The sequence below is a fragment of the Melopsittacus undulatus genome, chromosome 1 (assembly GCF_012275295.1).
Source record: "Melopsittacus undulatus isolate bMelUnd1 chromosome 1, bMelUnd1.mat.Z, whole genome shotgun sequence".
NCBI classification, from domain to species: domain Eukaryota; kingdom Metazoa; phylum Chordata; class Aves; order Psittaciformes; family Psittaculidae; genus Melopsittacus; species Melopsittacus undulatus.
Genome location: NC_047527.1, coordinates 100449208 through 100468349, shown reverse-complemented (window position 1 = coordinate 100468349; position 19142 = coordinate 100449208). Strand labels below are relative to the sequence as shown.

The window sequence follows — 19142 nt, the reverse complement described above, 5'->3', positions numbered from 1 at the left end:
TTGTTCTTAAGAAATCTTCACCTCTCCATGGCTGTAGTTTGCAAACAGTTCAGCTTAATCTGAAGTACCTAAATAAAGTGATAATAATAGTAATAGTAATTTTTGGTTTTAAAGTAACCTCCTCTTTTTCATTAAAAAGCCAAGTAAAGCAATCAGGTCTATGTCAGTTGACTTTGCTCATTATCTGTTCATCTTACTTTTGCTAATCAATTCACTCTGCAGTCAGATATGCTTTCAGAAGCAGGAGGGTTATTTAGGGATAGCAGTTGAACAAAGTACTGTGACTTGTCTTTGGGTGAGATTAACAGCTCTGGAGACTGTACCACTGTACAGGAAGCATGCCATTGTAAGGCCAACAGCCTTCATGAGAGATGAGAATGTCAGGCAGCTCTTGGGCTCAGGAATCCCTGCCCACTTTTGGGGTTTACTTTAATGACTCAAATGAATTTTGAGTGTGAAAGAAAATAAGAACAGAGAGGGGAGGTCTTTGAACCACAGAAGACTCTTTACTGTCTGAGCATGTGGGAAATGGTTTTCTGTATTAACACAGTTCCTTGGCTTAGTGTCACTAAATCACTGAGGTTAGTAGGGATTTCTTGGTATCATCCAGTCCAAACACCTACTTAAAATGCAGTCAACCAAATCAGGTTGCTCAGGGCCATGTGCAGTTGGGTTTTGATATCTCCAGGTCCAGAGACTCCACAACCTCTCTAGTCCAGTGTTTAAGTATGTAATCAGGGGAAAAAAATATTATAAAATGTAATTCCTTGGTTTTCAGTTCTTCAGTGTGCCCATTGCCCCTCTGTTTTCATTGCTTTCACCTGAATGTCGTTTGATATTTATACACAGTGATGAGATCCCACCCGAGCCTTCTCTTCCCAGCTCTTTTAGCTTTTCCTCAGATGTGAGATGCTCTGGTCTCATAATCTTTGCAGCCCATTGCAAAGCATGCACGTCCCTTGTGTGCATGGAGATCTGACACCCCAGAAGAATCTCACCAGCAGGATCACTTCCCTTGACCTGCTGGCAGCACTTCTAATTCAGCCCAGGATTGCATTCACTTTCTTTGTGACAAGAGCAAAGTGCTGGCTTTTGTTCATCTTGGTGTCCACCAGGACCCCCAAGTCCTTCTCTGCAGACCTCCTCTCCAGCACGGCATTGTTGTGTCCCAAATGCAAGATTTTGCATTTCCCTTTGTTGAACTGCTGTCACTTTATGGTTTTTGTCACTTTATGTCACTTCATGGACTTTCCTTTTTTTTTTCTCCCCTTCTCCAGAAGGGAAGACCCTCGGCTTGGTTTGGATCCTAAATTCTTGAAGTGCAAATGAAACAGGCTCAGAACTTCACAGCTGAAGGCTGTCAGCTTCTTCAAACCAGCATTTTGTTTGTCTGTTCCCCATAGTTCAGTAGCTTGGAGATAGCTGAGATGATTTTCTAACTGTCCGTGAAAATTTCCAATAGCATCAAGTTGCTACAGTCATGCTGCTTCTGATACATTTAAGTACTTCAGCACTGCACTTTACATTTGCAATGCAGACCTGTCTGTCTTTCAAGCAGGATTTTAAACCCTGTCCGAAAGTCAGAAAAGTGGAAAACATGAAAGAAAATAGTGCCAATCACCTCCCAGGGCCTGTTCACATTTGCTTTATTTGTACATGTTTCTCACTTGTTGTGGGCAATAGAGCCAAGTCCTACAAGCTCATCAGCAGCATTGTCTCATGCAAAGAAATACAGGTGGGAAATGGCCCTTGTTGTTTAAACTCTGAAGACTGCTTTTGCTGTTCCACAGGCTAGAGCAGACGCTAGCTTTAAAAGCCAAATTTGGAACTTGAGTTTCTTTGTCAGTCTCCCTTGAAGAAGTCAAGGAGTGTTTGATGGAAGAAGAAGCTGTGAACATATGGAAATTAAAAGTCAAGCTGGAAAAACATTAATGAAGTTTAAATTAGGAGCCTGTTTATTCATTGCCATCTGTTTATAGTGCAGTAAGATAAGAAATAATTAATAATTTCTTGCTTGCAAAAGTTCAAGTGAATTCTCACCTTCCAGTTGCATAAGACCTCCTGGGATAGATGATGTGTCAGTTGGATTTGTATGACAGTCTGGTTATCAGGAACTCTCCAGGTGCTCCATTGCTAGAGCAGGCATTACGTGGCTAATGGCAGCTCAGGCACTCAAGGTAGCACACACAGTAGGGTGGAGAAAGGGATGGATGGACCATTCACCTCAGGCTGGGGAGATGTTGTGTTTTCTGGCTGTGTCAGGGTGGCGGTGCATCCCTGAGACCTGCTAAGTGCTCATGCAGGTGCTCTTTACACCTCCACATACATGAGGATGGATGGATTTGTTGCAAAAAGCCACTGTTTTAAGCTCAGTAGCAGAAGGAACATTCAGATGAGCCACTGAAGTGGCAGATTTGAAGGGTGGCAGCTGCCAGGGAAAATACACATCTTGACAGATATCTGAGGGGCACTCCATGTAATGATGTGCCACTGGTGCAGCCAGAGGAGAGACCTGTCCCCAGGCTGAGAAAGTCTGCAGAGAGGCTTTGCTTGCAGGGGAAGCAGGCAGGCTTGTCCCCATGGTTCAATGCAATCCAAAAAAAAGGTCAGGAAAAATAGTCAGAACCTTGGATAGGGGTTGACCCTTGTGAACTGTTAGCCACACATCAGAGTTCTTAACAGATGTTCTTGGGTAATAAATGTGGCCTCCAGTTATCATTTCAGAATTGTGTAGGGCTCTCATAAGGCTTGCCCTGTAGCCACCAACTCTTCCACAAATCTTCTATATCCTGGGACATAAGGAATGGCATTAAAAGACTACTGCTAAGTCAAGCTATGATCTAGCCAACACTTTCAAAGAAGTCTGGAAAACAATTTAGTTCAGTCTAAAATAGGTAACTACATTTGACCTTAATGATCTCTTTAAAGGCAAAGGGACCTTCAGGACTCGTTTTCATGTTGTCTTTCCTTATTTTTTTTGTTTACTCTTCTCTGTAACTCTGGTCTAGGTGATACAAAGGTCCTTGAGTTTCAGTCTTGCTCTGACCAGCATCAGAGCAGCTTCCAGATATGATAACATCAGTCCTTTTCATTCCTGGAAAATGTGGCCTCTCCTAATAACAGCAGAAAATTCAGCCATGTGACATCAAGACCTTAAACCTCAGACTGTCATTTATCACTCTTAGAGGATCAGTACCAGAGTCAAGGCGCCTTTTATTTAACAGAAATTTCCCTTCCAGTTACAAACAGTGGCCATGATACTTAGCTGGGACAGACCACTGCAAATGGCCTTCCTTCATTAATGCTTTCTCCATCTGCTCTGGCACTCTTCCCAGCCACCAACACTTTATGCTGTAGCTCTTAGAGAGGTGGATCCTGCTTTCTGGAAATCCAAAAGAAATCTGCCCTGCAGTTTTCAGAGGATACCCTTCCCTTGAGTGCGCTAAGGAAAGCTGGCATCTGAAACATTGTAAGGAAGCATGTTGCCATGCGGGTAAACCCAGCTTCAACTCTTAGATGTGGGCAGCCTCCAGACTTTTGTGTTTTCTGCTTTGATCCAGTACAAAGGTGATGGCCATTCTTCCAGGTCATGAGTCTTTCTGAGGAAATAGACCCCAAAGGTGGTTTCCCTACAAAGCTTGTTATTTGGCTGTCCATCCTTGCTTGGTAGCCCACTGCTTAAGGAGGATACACCAGTCCTCTGAGGACTGCTAATTCCCAGTTGAACAGTGGTACCTCCTCAGTTGCTTGTCACTGTCTGAGCTTGAAGTCCAGATGTGAACGAGCAACAGGATGAAATTCAAACTCAGCTCTATTTAGCACCTCATCATTCTTTCCTGTAGAGCTGAGAGCTGGTTTTTGCCTTGACCTCACCTTTCTACAGACATGATCATGAGATAAGATATTGCAACATCGGTTTTCTGCCTCAATATGCTGTAGAGGTGGAAGTTGTACTTTTGTTTTGCTTGCTGCTGACATGTCCTGGCTGCAGGTTTTCTAACAAACAGCAATGTTTATTTGACTTGGGAACAGCTGTCTTGTGACTTGTCAGGATTAGCAGCCATTTAGTGGATCTAAGTCTTGTACTGGAAAAGGCTTTTTAAGTTTGGAGAATATGTAACATTCTTAAATGCCATCAGGCTTTCTGGTTTCTTTTTTATTTAGCATGGGATAATACATAAATGCTCACAGCCTTAGTTATGCTCACATTATAAAAATAAAGATCAAATGCTGTTGCTACAGACTAATAGAAAGCAAATTCAAAGCATTTCCAAGGCTCTGGATAATTGCTCATCTATTCAATCCATCTGTGCAGAGCTTTTGTTTCTGACAATGGCTTGTGTTTGTCCCCCTCACATCCTATCAGATTTCTGGTTGAGGAATCTTACTTTCCTTTTTTAGTTTTGCTTCCCTGTTGACTGTATCAGAGCACTTTCATGATGGTATCCGCCTTTTTATGTAGGATAAGTACACTGGAAAATATTGAATATGCCTTAAGTTATGTTAAACTCCTGTTACAATATATGGCTGAGAGCCAAAAACTTGCTGCAGTCGGTGGAGATTTGTCCACTGATTTTACTATGCACTGGACTTTCTGTAGTCTAGCTGCATTTATTTCTTGATATCAAGACCTTTTAACATAAGAATATGAAATTGTGTAGAACATGAGAAGCTGAAGTCAGAGGTAACATGCATTACATCCGCCAGGCCTAAGCAGGGTTTCTGTTATGGAAAGCTTTTAAATTATCATTGTGTTACAAATTTAGCTTTTTGTTTTTCTTGCCTTTTAGCTATTAGAAATAGCTTTAGATGAAACCAAAGCTCTCTGGTCCTTTTTGTCCCTTCCTACAGAGCTAAGGTACAGGGCATCCACACAACCCTTCCTGCTTTGGCAAAAGCCCCTCTATATGTATGGGTGAGAAGGACATTTCCAACACAAACTCCAGCACATTTAATAAGTAAGAGCCAGATCGTGAAGATTTTACATGGTGAAGCTCTCTCTCCAGCTTTGAGTAAGGACTGCAGTATGTTTCTAGTAGCAGGACAGGCAGTCTGTGGCTTGCAGTTTGTAGAGGAAATTTCCATTTTACCCTTCCCTACATTATCAGTGTAGTCCCTCTCGTCTCCTGAACAGTCAACGCCCACATGGGAAAAAGCCATATAGGACGAGTAGGTACCTGAATTCAAAGTCTTGTTCTCTGTAAGTAAAGTTCTCTACAACTTCTGGAAGAGAAGGGGAATTTGAACAATGATTGAGGAAGCCCTGGAATTATCCTTTAAGCATGCTGCCTGTCACAGCACTTTGTCTTAAGTCTTACATCTTTTGTTTCAGTTTACATGTTCTGGAATTAGGCAGAAGGACTCAGCTCACAAATTTGATTTATAAAAGAAATGATCTGAAGGGATGGAAAAAGTCAAGTATTTAGTTTGTTGGTTAAGAAAAATTAAACTATTAGAAATTTTGATTTTTTTTTTAAAAAAACAACTTGTTTTCTAGTAGATGTTGAGGATGGAAGAACTCAACTTTTTTGTTAAGTTCAACAGAGTCTTCTGCTTAAACAGATTTTCTTGTGCAAAAAAGATTTTATGCAAAAGTTTTGTGCAAAACCAACAGATTTTTGTGCTTTAAAATAATCCTCAAGAGATAGTCCCTGGTGATCTTTTTTCATGCTGTTTAGAATGACTCAATCTGAGGGTTTAAGGTGAGGTATCCTTCCTATGTCTTTTGAGTCAAATTTCTGAAAATTTTAGGAAGAAATATATCCTAACATTTCTTGTTGAGTGCTTGAACAGCTTCTATTGGAAGAAGTGCCAACCAATTTTTCTAGCAAGGAACATTGTTCTTGTTACTCTTCAGCTTGTATGCAGAGTGCGAAAAATTAAATCAGTATCTCTGTCTTGCCACAGATATTGAGGCAAAGTCTGAGGTAAAATCTTTCACTTACCCTCAATCTGGGGATACTTTTTTGTTTTCTGTGATTGCCCAAGTTGATTTGCTCCTGAAGTGGGACTGCAAATCCCTCAGTATCAGATGAATAAAGAGCCATCAGTGCACCACAAAGAGCACATCAGTGATGGGGTGATATCAGGCTTCTACATGCCCTTGGCAGAATTGTGGTTTTCCTTCAGCTGTGTGGTTTCTCAGTCACATCCTGCCTACAGTACTGGAGTGATAGCAGGCAGCATGACAGGCAAAAAATATTCAGATTGAATGCAAAGCCATGGAAAGTTGAAAGGGGAGCTCCGAGGGGATCGGTTTGCTTTGGAGCAGACTGTCAGTGTCGATAAAAGTAAAAAGGTGATGGGATAGAGCTGGGGGAGAAGAGATACCCGCAGGATACTTGAATGTGTGAGAGGGGCTTTGAGGAAGAAGGAAGGACGGGGGCACAGCAGTGAATACAGGAGGGAAAGGGTTGAATTTTGCAGTGAAGTGTGGGAGGATTAATTTAGTGAAACCTTGGAGTTAAGCTAGCCCCGGTCAACCCAATCTGTCACAGAAAAATCAGGTGAAACTCTATTCTGCAAGCCCAGGGCGGGGCAGGATGGGGTAGAATTAAAAGCACAAAAGATACAAGGGAGAAATGAGAGGGAATTGTTTCCATGCTAGAAGCAACTAAATTGGCTAGGACACTTCAGCTTGAAAAAAAGATGCCTGAGGAAGGACATGAAAGAGGATTTTATGGTTTTCTCTCTCCAGGGAAAGGGATATTGTATTTAGGTTATGAATATTTCTGTCTTTGTAAAAGAACCAGGCAATTCCTAATGAAACCAGCAATGAGCAGGCTCAAAGTGAATTCAGAAATGGTGTAGTTTTTTTTTTTTTTCAGTGGACTTAAACTGTGCAACTCAACTGTGCAACTCCTTGGCCCAGGTGGCTGTGAATTTTAAAAATTTCCAGATTCAGAAGAAAAATTAAAATTAATTTGATTAAAAAGGTTACAGAAGAAAAAGAACCTTTCCAAGGTGTTTTTTTTTATTATTACATATAACTTTTAAGATTTAAATGGAAAATTATTCTGATTCAGGAACTCTCTGCTCATTGAAGTCTGGGGCAGTAGTAGTAACCCAGCGCTCATGATGGGTTTTCCTAACCTCTACTGGGATTGAATTCAAGCTACCTGTCTGGAACCAAGTTAGTAGATTGTTTCAGGTACCCTCTTCTGGGATCTGTATTCCTCAGTCAGGTAAAAGCTTAGGGCTCAGCTGGGATAAGAAGGTTGCTAAATGGTTATAACGAGACCAAACTGGGCAAACCTTGGGTGAGCACGTAGGCTGCGTTTTGGAATGAGCTTGTCAATGAGAGGACAAATGTCATCCAGTAACTATTTCCAGTCCTTACTCCAGAGAGGTTGGAAACTGCCTGCTGACATCAGATTGGACTGAAAATGAGTTTCCATTGCAAGCACACCAGCCAGTACCCTGACGGATGTCTCAGCTTGCTTTGCTGTTACCTACCTGTGGGTAGTGAAAGGTGTGCAGAGATCCCAAGATACATCAGGCATCAAAAGGGTATCTTTGCATCTGAACATGGATCCAAAGAGCAAAAGTCTTGTGTGTGAATGACCTTCAGAAGAGATCAGGAGTGACCCCATTCATTAGGGAAAATTTAGTGCAAATAATAAATGTGCTGAAAGCTTTTATTTTTTTCTGAATTGGGAGTTCACCTGTGTTAAGAAAGTGCTTGGCACAATCCTACTGCCATTCATTTCTTCCCTGAGCAAAACCCAGTCACATCTTAGAGCCTTGCCAGAGCTCTGGAAGTCATGTTTATTCATGAAGGAAAGTTACTCTCTGCTGCTTCCTAGATAAGCTTTCACCATGTATTTGCTGTAAGTGTAGATATGACATAAATAAATGGGTTTTGCACTCTGGTCTGCCAGTTCAAAAACCACTGTATACCTGAGCCTCATGACAATTGACCTGTTTCTGTTTATTAACCTTATAAAGAGAGAGAAAATGAGGGCCTGAGCTTTGATCTGCTTTTAGCAGATACAGTGGAAAAGGTTTCCACTTTCTGCAGCTGTGATGGGGTTTTCTAACTCACTGCAGCCAGGACTGTGTCAGTGTTCTTCAGCCACTTCTGAGGCAGAACTCCATAGAGGAAGGCTCTGCAAAGCCCAACTGAGGCTGATGCAGACTTTGGCTTGCACTTGGGTCATTTCACTTGTAAAGAGGGAGCTGCTGGATGTGATGATCTCAGCTCCTGTGTTTGGCAAACAGCCTTCTGCCCATGCCTTGTGCAAGACCTCAGGAGCCAGCTTTAAGAGAGTGAGAGGTGGCTGCTGGTATTTACACCAATTGTGTGCCTTACTGGGCAATGATGATCAGTTTGATCTGCTTATCTGAATGAAGTTTAAGAGGCAGCTTTGTTAGAATCTTGAAGAATATTCCCCTGCAGCCCTCCTGAAGAAGATATTTGGCTCCAGAGAGCACTTCATGCTCTACCAGGCAACAGCAGGACAAAGCTGAGATGGAAGTCACAGTTAAAATAATTGAAAAGACTCATATATATGTACATATGTATATATGTATTTATGATGAGAAAAGTTTAAAGACTGTACCTGATTACCGAGGGATGTGGTAAATGGTACTATCTTGAAAAGTCATATGCTTATTTTCATACTGCTTCTCCACTCTTGATCCTCTCCAAAGCAGAGCACAGCCCTTGGCAGTGTGTATTACTTGGCTTTCAATAACAAGCAAACAATCAGAGCAGTTCTTTTTTATTGAAGTGGAGTTGAAGGGCACATGTATTCATGGCTCATTTGTACCTGCTGCCTTGGGTGAGAACTGATAAATACCTTTGAATCCTTCCTACAGATACTGAGTGTAAGGGAGGCAACAAAAGGCAATGTTCAGAATGAATTAATGGAGAAGCACTTAGCAATCACTAAACATGATTTGATCAGACAAAACAAATTTTCATCCTTACTACATTCATGAAGGCCAAGTGGTGCCACAGGGAAGAGAGGGATTTCCTTTTTCTGAAGCACACTGCAGCTGTTTCTGCCCTGAAATGGTTTTCTTAAGTATTGATCAGTCATGCTGACATGACAAAATACTGCCTGCGAGCCCCCTGATCCCAGCAGTTTGCCAGGGTAAGGTCTATCAATTTTGGACAAAGAAAACCATTTTCTGGAATGATATTTGATAATGATTGTGTTCTGGACGGACAGGCAAAGACTTTTGCCAGATGTCATGGGATGACTACAGAGTGAGAAGCAAGTGTTGAACTGCAAATGCAAAGCACCTCTTAGGTATCAGTCTTTGTATTGCTCCAGTTCATTAAACTCAAATTGCTTATGCAGGCTGCCTTCCAGTCACTGGAGAGAAGATGGTATCTCCAAAGAATGCTTCATTTTCTTAACTGTAGATATCCATGGTACAGTGAAATACCTGAACTGCCAGGCAGAGCTGTGGTTGCTATTGGCTTCTTTAGAACTGACTGTTAGATGTATAAATTTAGGGATGTAAATCCCACCTTTAAAACCTGGATCTTCCCAGGCAGCTGCACAAATACTGTCAGCACATATGGTGGGGCAATAAGGAAGAATAGTGTTGGAAGAGCCAGTAAGTATGTATGAGAGGTCTTTACAGAGGCAACAGTGTTTAAACATCCACTTCGTGTGTCTGGCAAGGCCAGTGTTGTGTGTCTTCACTTTATTTTAATTAAAGAAAAGTTTTGGCACAAAAGCACCTAAAAGCTTTTTTTTCATGCATCACAGGTGGTGGTGAAAAATGCTAACACAGAAACAGATACAGATCACGAAAATTCTCAAAATGCAGAATTCAGGACATTTTAAAAAGCCATCTGATACTATCACCTTGTATTTTATTTTGCATTAAAACCTGTCCTGAGGTAATGGGTGCATTATAATTTATTGAGGTTGGTTGGAGGAAAAGATTGTAGAACATGAAAGATCTTGTCATGAAATCATCTACTTTCCATGGGCAGAATAGCTAACATCTTAATATTTTTGGAGCTGCTGGCTGTTCAGTAGCAGATAAGTATGACACTGTGGAAACTGAGCTTCGAACCTGATATTAGCAACCTGAAAACTGAATTTTAATGAATTCTACAGAAAAGCATGCACGAGGAAGATACTGCCAGATATTCTGTTTCTCAGGCTCCGATAAACTCACCTCAGGACTTTGTTTGAAAAGTTCTGTGTGCGCATGAAAGAAGAAAAGAAAAACATATAAAATAACTTTGAAAGAGAGCTGAGGGATCTTTTTCAGCTTCAAAGCATTTTCGTGTGCTCTCTTTACTGATCTGAGACAGCATGCTGTCTCAGTCTGAACAGGCTGGTGATGACACCAGCCTTTTTCTTAGCTGAAGTAGTGAAAAATGATTTAAAGGAGGAATTTCAGATTGGGATACAACTATCAAGAACTGCAGCTTGACAATGGTTTTCATTGTTCCCTTTACTTGCATGTGAAAAGTATTTTCTCAAAGCTTTCTTCTTCATAGTCTAGTTTCTCTTGTTATGCTGTTGACCTTAACAGTAACATGCTAGTCACATTTGGGGAAGTGTTGCAATCTAATAGGGCATGACAAATATCTGAGAGCAGAGGTGCTATAAAAAAGTGAGATCTGTTGACAACCTGTCTAACCCAGGCAGCAATTGAAGTGCATGTGTATGAAGGGGGAAAAAAAGTTTTCAAAATTCTAGGAAGAACTCTAAAATATGTAATATGTTGAGGCAAAAACATGACTTGTTTGTTTGTTTGTTTGTTTGAATTCAGGTCTACCAGGTCCTTTTGGCTTGGTGCTAATGTTATGTTATTCAACAGCGCAGCGTGTGTGACATCATTAATGTCTGTTGTGAGAGCAGAAATTAAAGGGCAAAATCAGAACAAGATATTATAATTCTGTAGGAAGGACATGCAATTCTTTTTCTCCCAGAGACTTTATTCTATGCAGAAAATCTTCAGAAATTATTAATTATAACAAACCCCGAAGTTTTCTCCCTGAAGTTAGCAGCATTGGTTATATGTTCATTCCTAGATTGGACAGCTAGGAACATACCACCTTGTGCCACCCTTCCATAGAGAGCATTCTCTGACAACAGCACTGTCCCTCCTCAGCCCGCAGGAGTGTTTTGTTCCTTCTACCTTTCTTAAGGAGAACAAATGCTTCTGGGGAAGGGATTTGGCTCCTGATCCCTTGATTGTCATCAGCATCCCCTCCCTGCTGAGCACATCCCCTGTGCAATCATCTCACATTTCAAGGGGAAGAAAAAGGTAGTGACCCAAGTTTGAGGGAAGGGAAGCACATCTCACATGTTCAGACCAGGTGTTTTAATGCAACAAGGAGAGCTAAGGGCAAGGAAGAGAGGTACTTAATTAATTAGGCGTTTCTGCCTTTTTCATCTTAAAAAAGGCACCGTTCTCTATTAACTCTGATTTGCCTAGTTCTTGCACTGATCTACTGTTCTTTCTGTAATATTTTTGGAATATTACAGACACAACGCCACTGCTGAATTTCATGGATTGAGTTTAAGGAAAATATTTCATGCCTTTCCTTCCAAAAGGTGCCTGCACCAAGGTGATAAGCTGCACACACTTTTGCACAGCTGCTCTGCCCCAGTTCCTCTGCTCCATCCAGCAGAACCCACATGTGCTTTATTCTACTATCTGCTTTTCTCTTTTCCCCCAGGTTGCAGAAGGCAATGGGACAATATCACATGCTGGCCTGAAGCAGAAGTGGGAGAAGTTGTAGTACGGCCATGCCCAAAGTACTTCAGATTCCTCACAACTTTTCTTGGTAAGAAAAAACAGACAGCTCATTGCACTGAAGTGGGTTTACGGCTTCGCTGCTTGTGGGGCTTTATATCATATCCCAGGGGATACTTCTTGGTATAATAAGAGGGAGAAACTAGCTCTTGGCACAAGGTAAAAGAGGTTTCCAAGCCATACATGAATGCTCAAACCATTAGAGCAACCTCCCTGTCCTTCATGCAGCACCGCATATTGGTCTGGGTCCTACAGATGCAAAAATGGCTCCTGGTGAAATCTAGTAATATGGATGTTGTGCAGTGAAAATTGAATCAACCTGTATAATAGTCTGTTTGTTGTACAAAACAAACAGTTTAGCACCGTAATTAATTAAGTCACTGACATAAAACAAACAAGCTGAAACTGTACATAATAAAGTATTTTTCTGCTGAAATGACAGACTTGGCCACAGGCCAAGAAATTAACCTGACAGATACTCAGCAGGGAAGGTTAATGGGGAAAGTAGCTTAACTCACTGTTCAGGGTGTTCCGGGAAGCTTTAGTTTAAAACTCAGGTCTCAAGGGCCATGCAGCAACAAGGCTCTTTGTCTCCTGGTAGTTCGTAGTTGTTATTTGCTATTTTTATTATAGGATTCCTGCAGGCCTCCTCAGAGAATTAAATGCTTTTGCACTGAAGATTATGCACCAAGCTGATAAGTCTCCACTTTTACAGCCTTGCAGTCCAAACATGCATGATAGATTATGAATGAGAGAAAGGTTTAACAGACCAGGGCACTACACTGATTAACCCACACACGCTGATTACATGACTTGCCCAAGGCTGCACCAAAAGTCTTTGCAGACCCAGATGGGAAATTCAAAATCCTGGAGTCCTATCCTAGTGCTGTAACCTTGCTGTTTCCAAAATTCACCCATAGTTCATCATTGCAGAGAAAGCAGGCAGAAGCTGCTGTAATATCGCATCTTGCAGGATGAGACTTTGAACATTGGTTGAGCCATGTGGAATAATTGCCGGCTGTTGATGTTTTGTGCCCTCTCCTCTACTCAACACATTGCTCACTGGGTTTTAGAGACATGACAGAGTTAGATAAACAGGAAGAAAAAACCTAGGTTTTTTCTATACTTCATCCCACCAGAGCAGAGCAATGAAGAAAGTATTACATATATTTGATTTTATATGTATATATAAATACGTACACACGCACATCTGTATTGTATATATGAAAGTGGAATGCCTTTAACTGTGTGGTAGGATGGGCTTATGAGACTGAATAAACTTGGCCACTCAGGGGCAAGTACTACTCTCTGAGATATCCCAGAATATCATGGTCTCCATGCTCCCTTGCAGAAAGGTGCAGTTCTCCTGTAGTTCATGTGTCATTGGGTCTCTCAGGTAAGTTAAGGGTATCTCAAAAAACCTATGCTTAGGCAAATGAATGATTCCTATCATGAGAGAAGGCCAGACTTCACCGAGAGTAGTCAGGACATGACTTGGGCTCTCTGTGCACTTAATGTTCCAGGCCAAGAAAGAGCCTTGAAAACAAGCAAACCCATGTCCCTCTCCTGCATACCCATGTTGTAATGGCTGCTAGCTTTTGTGCTCTTCTGTGAGCAAAGCTTAGCAAATGTCAATCAGCCTTGTAGCTGGCAAGATCAGAAGCCTTCTAGGGCAATTTCACAGAGTTTTGAATGAATTTCCTCTGGTTAAATGTAGTTTTCTGCATCTGACTGTCATCCAGGGGTTTCAGTCACGTGATAGCTGGCTGGTGGGGTCAGTGATGGCTAGGGCATGATTCATCTCATCATAAATGAGCCAGTTTTAAGAGCTCAGATGAACAGCACCATGACAATACCCATTTCTTATTTGTCTTACCTTGTTTAGTATGGTAAAGCACAGAGTGACTTACTCTGTTGGAGAAAGTGAATTCAGCGCTCTTAATTATTGCAATTTCTAATGCAGGTGTGTCTGTATCATATAGGTGTCTGGGATCCCATTAACATCAACAGTAATTTAGTCAGTGCAGTCAGAGCTGTATGTAGGAACCTCAACAGTTCTTTAGTTGTCATTGCCTGAATTGATAAATTTTCTGTTAAGTGTAGTAGAAACGCAGGCACCAAGCTCACAGGTAGGCATCTACGCTGTAGACACTGAGAGCTCCATTAGTTTCTTAAACATAAGCATCTGGTGACATCTGAGATACTCTGGGGGTCTAAGTAATCCATAGAATCATAGAATCATAGAATAGTTAGGATTGGAAAGGACCTGAAGATCATCTAGTTCCAACCCCCCTGCCATGGGCAGGGACACCTCACACTAAACCATATCACCCAAGGCTTCATCCAACCTGGCCTTGAACACCACCATTCACTACCTCCCTGGGCAAGCCATTCCAGTACCTCACCACCCTAACAAGAAAGAATTTCTTCCTTATATCCAGTCTAAACCCCTGCTGTTTAAGTTTCAACCCTAACCCTTGTCCTATCACTACAGTCCCTAATGAATAGTCCCTCCTCAGCATCCCTGTAGGCCCCCTTCAGATACTGGAAGGCTGCTATGAGATCTCCACACAGCCTTCTCTTCTCCAGGCTGAACAGCTCCAACTTTCTCAGCCTGTCTTCATATGGGAGGTGCTCCAGTCCCCTGATCATCCTCGTGTTCCTCCTCTGGACTTGTTCTAACAGTACCATGTCCTTTCTATGTTGAGGACACCAGAACTGCACACAATACTCCAAGTGAGGTCTCACGAGAGCAGAGTAGAGGGGCAGAATCACCTCCTTTGACCTGCTGGTCACGCTCCTCTTGATGCAGCCCAGGATGCGGTTGGCTTTCTGGGCTGTGAGTGCACACTGCTAGCTCATGTTCATTTTCTCATTGACTAACATCCCCAAGTCCTTCTCTGCAGGGCTGCCCTGAATTTCCTTTTTGCCCAACCTGTAGCTGTGCCTGTGATTGCTCTGACCCAGGTGTAAGACCTTGCACTTGGCATGGTTAAACTTCATGAGGTTGGCATCAGCCCAATGAGCACCAGCCTCTACTGGTGCTAAGATACATGTTTTAGGAAACCAGTTTCTAACCTGGAATGGCATTCATGTGAACTGATTTTACAGTTTTCCATATGTAAACCTATCTCTGAGCTTGTTCTACAGTCAGCACCCAGAAGCAGGCTTCTCAGAGGTGCAGGTCAGCACTTTGACTCAGGATGAGTTGAATAACATGAATAAACTACATATTTCTCTCCATTTACAATGGAATGATTGTAGAATGGCTCTGGCAGATATGAATGTCTTACTATATGATTGAATCCCACCTTTGCAGAGCATATGTGCTAGCATATTCTTCTGTAAACAGAAGAACTGGTGCCATTTCCAAAGTAGAAACAGCAGCTTTGATTTTGTCTGAGTTATGCACTTTACACAGTCAGATACAAATGTGGAAACCAGATATGGTCTTAAACAAAGGGAAGGTAAGACTGCCTCTTGTATTTGTTGCAAAATTAATGCTATTAAAGTCTGTGAAGCAATTCTTCCTTTGTAGTAGTGAGTATCATTGAATAACTTTCAAAAAAATCAATCATCTGGTTAATGTTTATGTCTTACTCTTTGATCCCTTTGCAGGAAGATGAAAGGTTATACCATGTTGTGAGCAAGAGAAAATCTCTTATATTTATAGCAGGAAAAGGTTGAAATACTGGGAAACAAAGAGTTAATATGATTTTCCTGCCAATGAATATGCTCTTCAAATGACTAATATCCTTTCTCATGGTAAATAAAGGATAAAATATCTCGTGGCATTTAGAAACCTTAAAATGCCTAACATAGTCCTGATGTCATTTGACATTAAATTTTTATGCCATTCACAAATCCGGAAGATTTTTATTATTTCATTACATTCGTCAGTACAATATGAAGGAGCTAGATGAAAATATTTTTAGCACCTTTTTGTATTAAAATGTGTTACTTGCTATCCCTTGACCAGAGCATTGCAGCTTTCTTTCTAAATATGGAAGATGACATTTATAATAGAGATTTGTTTCCTGCAATTTCTCTAAAAGCAAGTTGTCCATCGTACACAAGTTAAATGGTAAAAAATAACACTGGCAGTTTTTAGGCTTTAACAATGAGATTAATTAAGGGGGCAAGGATGGGAATAACCAAGATCTGAAAACCTGCTCAGTGAGGTGAGCTCCTTCTGAGTTTTGGGCTTGCCAACTTCCTTTTTACCTCTAGTGCTCTAAGTTTACTTCTGCTTACCTTTCCCATGAACTGTTTTCCTGAGTAACACCTTTTACTTCCCTTTTCTGCTCCATTTCCCTTCCTTCTCTTAAGTGCACCTACTGACTGCAATTCACTGTGAATACTGGTATATTCTTACTTTTAAACCCCTCTAGAGCAGAGCTATCCTGTGTGCAGTTTGGTAGTGCCTCTTCTAGGGTCACCCAGGCATGGCAGCTTAACCTGCATGGAGCTAAGCACACCAATACTTACATGCATTTGCATAGTTCAACTCAAAACCCTTCAATGTTGATCAAGTGCCTCGAAACCATACCAGTGTTGTTGCCGAATATTACCACAGCTGCAACTGTATCTTCTCTTCCCTGCTCCATAAGTCCCTGATTTCCACCCTTTCTCCAGTACATAATGTCTTCAACCACTTAGTTCTTTTGTTCATCATTTTCTCGCCAAATACAAACTCTTTGCTGGTGTTAGAAACATGCTGCCAAACACTGGACATGAGTGACACAAGGGACTAGAAGTTCTTTGCACTGATGGATCCCACACCATGAATTTATACTTCTTCTGGATTACTGGAGAGTGCACAACTTCACAGGTGTAGCCAAACTGTGACAGTGCTGTCTGGAACAGGCACCACCATCAGAGCACTTTTATGAGGGTGCGAAGCCATCAGAGCATCTAACTGGCATTGCCATCCAGTAGTGGTTCATGCTCTGCCATCCTCCTATTGTATTTAGACATAACCTCCTCCAGCAGATTGAAACTCTAAACCCATATCACTAGAAGACCACAGAAATTCTCAGAGTTATTGTGACATTTGTGCACATGTAAAAGAAAAGACAGTGCAAGGAAGCAGTTGGGAAACTTCTATGAAAATTATCCTGATGTATCATAAATCACAAATGATGACAATACCACTTTGCTTGCCCACCTGAAGCGTTTATTAAGTTTCCACATGGCCCCTTGAATAACAGACATCGTCATTCCTCAGTCATGCCTTCTACCAGTGGGATCCTTGGACTAGGATTAGTACTTGGAAGGCTCCTGAAATAAACTCAGCCACTGAAGTAGAGTAGTTTCTCCAAGGCTACTCCTGTTCCTCCAGAGTACAAGAGTGTCAGACATGACTTGCTTCATCCTACTGTTTTTTCCAAATGCTTTTTAGTCATCCCCTATTGCATGTAAACAACTGACAAACTGAAGGCATGGAAGATAGTTATTCTGGTAAATAAAAAGCCCATCATACCAGAAGAGACTAGAAAATTGTGGCCAGCTTAGTGACACTTGCTTTTTTTAGTAACACAGAAGGTGGGTTTCCATTGAAAGAATGAAATGGAGGAGGGGAAAGAATAGTTTAAGCTTATTATTCAACAAAAGCAAAAGATGCAAACTGCCATGAATAGAGTCACAGTAGAAACTGGAGGAAGGTTCTAGTGGGTTTTTATGTGGGAAGTAAAGACTAACTTTGGAGATAGTTTTAATGAGCTTCTAAAGTGATTAGATGATCTTAAGGATGCAGGGCATCTCCAAGGCTGCTTCTGTGTGTTCTTCTGATGTCCCCACTGCGTTTCATATGCAGTGAGCCAAAGATACAGACAGGGAAAAAGACCAGACCATGTTACTCGCTGACTGCTAGGAGAGTGAAGGATTCTGCAACTGTTCACAGAATATATTTGTGCATTATGAGCTTATAAAGGTAAGCTAAGTCTTTAAATATTGGTCTCACGTGAATCTTGAGTTGTTTCAGCAAAATTATGGCCTCTCCTTCAAATGTTGTTGCTAAGAATGCTCTCTATCTGGCTCAGAATATTTTCTGGCTTCAAGCTGCTGCTCTTTGTCCTGTTTAGCTGTCTGAAATCCTACATGCTGAGAAGCAAATGCTCCAAGTCATATCTGGCTTTGTATATCCATGGAAGCAATGTTTTTACTGGCTACCTGGAGTCTCAGAACAAGCATGAAACTGTCTGTGCTTATTGTTGACAGCTTTTATATGCACTCAGAGTTTGATAAGCTGATTTCCATGGTGCTCGTTCAGACGGTTTTGAGCAGTTCTTCAGGCAAAGATTACGGTGGGATGAGAGTCATGTAACCAGACTCCTGTGGCCAACACCAACTAGAAAAATTGCTGTTTTATTGTGTGTCACCTCTAAGGTACATATATGTGCAAACACTGGTTAGGTTTGTAATCTTAAACAAGAATTTGGAAATGACAGGGATATTTATCAGCATTGATTCATGAAAACAGCAAGCTTTTCCATGGCAGTTGGGATCTAAAAAGTCTAGGCTGCATCAGAAGGGTGATTCAGTCTGGTCAAGGGATTTATAAACTTCTGAATTCAGACAAGATCATGTGTTGATCAAGACAGGTTTTCTACTGATTTCAGCCTCATTCCTTCCTGTCTACATGGTGCTTGTAATAAGGCTCAGTATCACCTAATGTTAGCTGTATGAAAGCTCAACAGTAAATCTAGTCAGATACATGGGTGGTCTCCTGCCTGTTTACCCAGAAAGGCACATCCCATATGGCCTGGAGGTGTTTCTCTGGGGTTTGAATTAGCCTTTGATTTCCCCACTCTTCACTGGGGGAAATCTACTGAGTTATTTAGAACAGACACTCAGGATTGCAGCTATAGGTGGACCAAATCTGCTCATGCACAGACACATAAATAAAATTTTCAGATGTATCTAAATCACTTGTGTGTTTAATAATTGCAAGTTGTATGCAAATATTGTCTTATATCTAAATAACTTGGAGACAAATTTTTCAGTGAGTTTTAAAACCAAAGTAACTGAAGTTTATACCAGCATAAGCATTCAGAATCTGACCCAAAGTTATCAAACAAGCTCTTTTCTGCATAAGCAGAGTTAAAAGACTAACCTGAGAAATCATGTGTCTTACTGTGTTAATGTGGATATTTTAAATAGCAATCCATCATGAAGATTACATCTTTTTTGGTTTTATTCTTTCATGTTCTCTTATAATTTTAAATTTGCACATTCATGATTTTCCATCCAATAGCTTTTCCATTTGAATTTAGAAAGTATCTTTTTGTCTGTGGCACGTTTCAATTCAACAAATACAAACCAAGAGCTTTGTCATGTCTTTTGTCATTATCTTTTTTTATATTGTGCCCAAAGTTTTTTTAACTATCATTTGACCCTATGTGCAT

The 19142-nt window shown here is 41.1% G+C and overlaps 1 protein-coding gene across 1 annotated transcript in view; it reads left to right on the top strand.

Moving 5' to 3' along the window:
- Positions 1-19142, top strand: part of LOC101872303 (vasoactive intestinal polypeptide receptor) — a 78984-nt gene that overhangs the window by 12274 nt on the left and 47568 nt on the right. The window contains exon 3 of the mRNA XM_005150011.3: positions 11660-11767. Coding sequence (XP_005150068.1) covers positions 11660-11767 — 108 coding nt within the window. The remainder of the gene's footprint in view (positions 1-11659; positions 11768-19142) is intronic.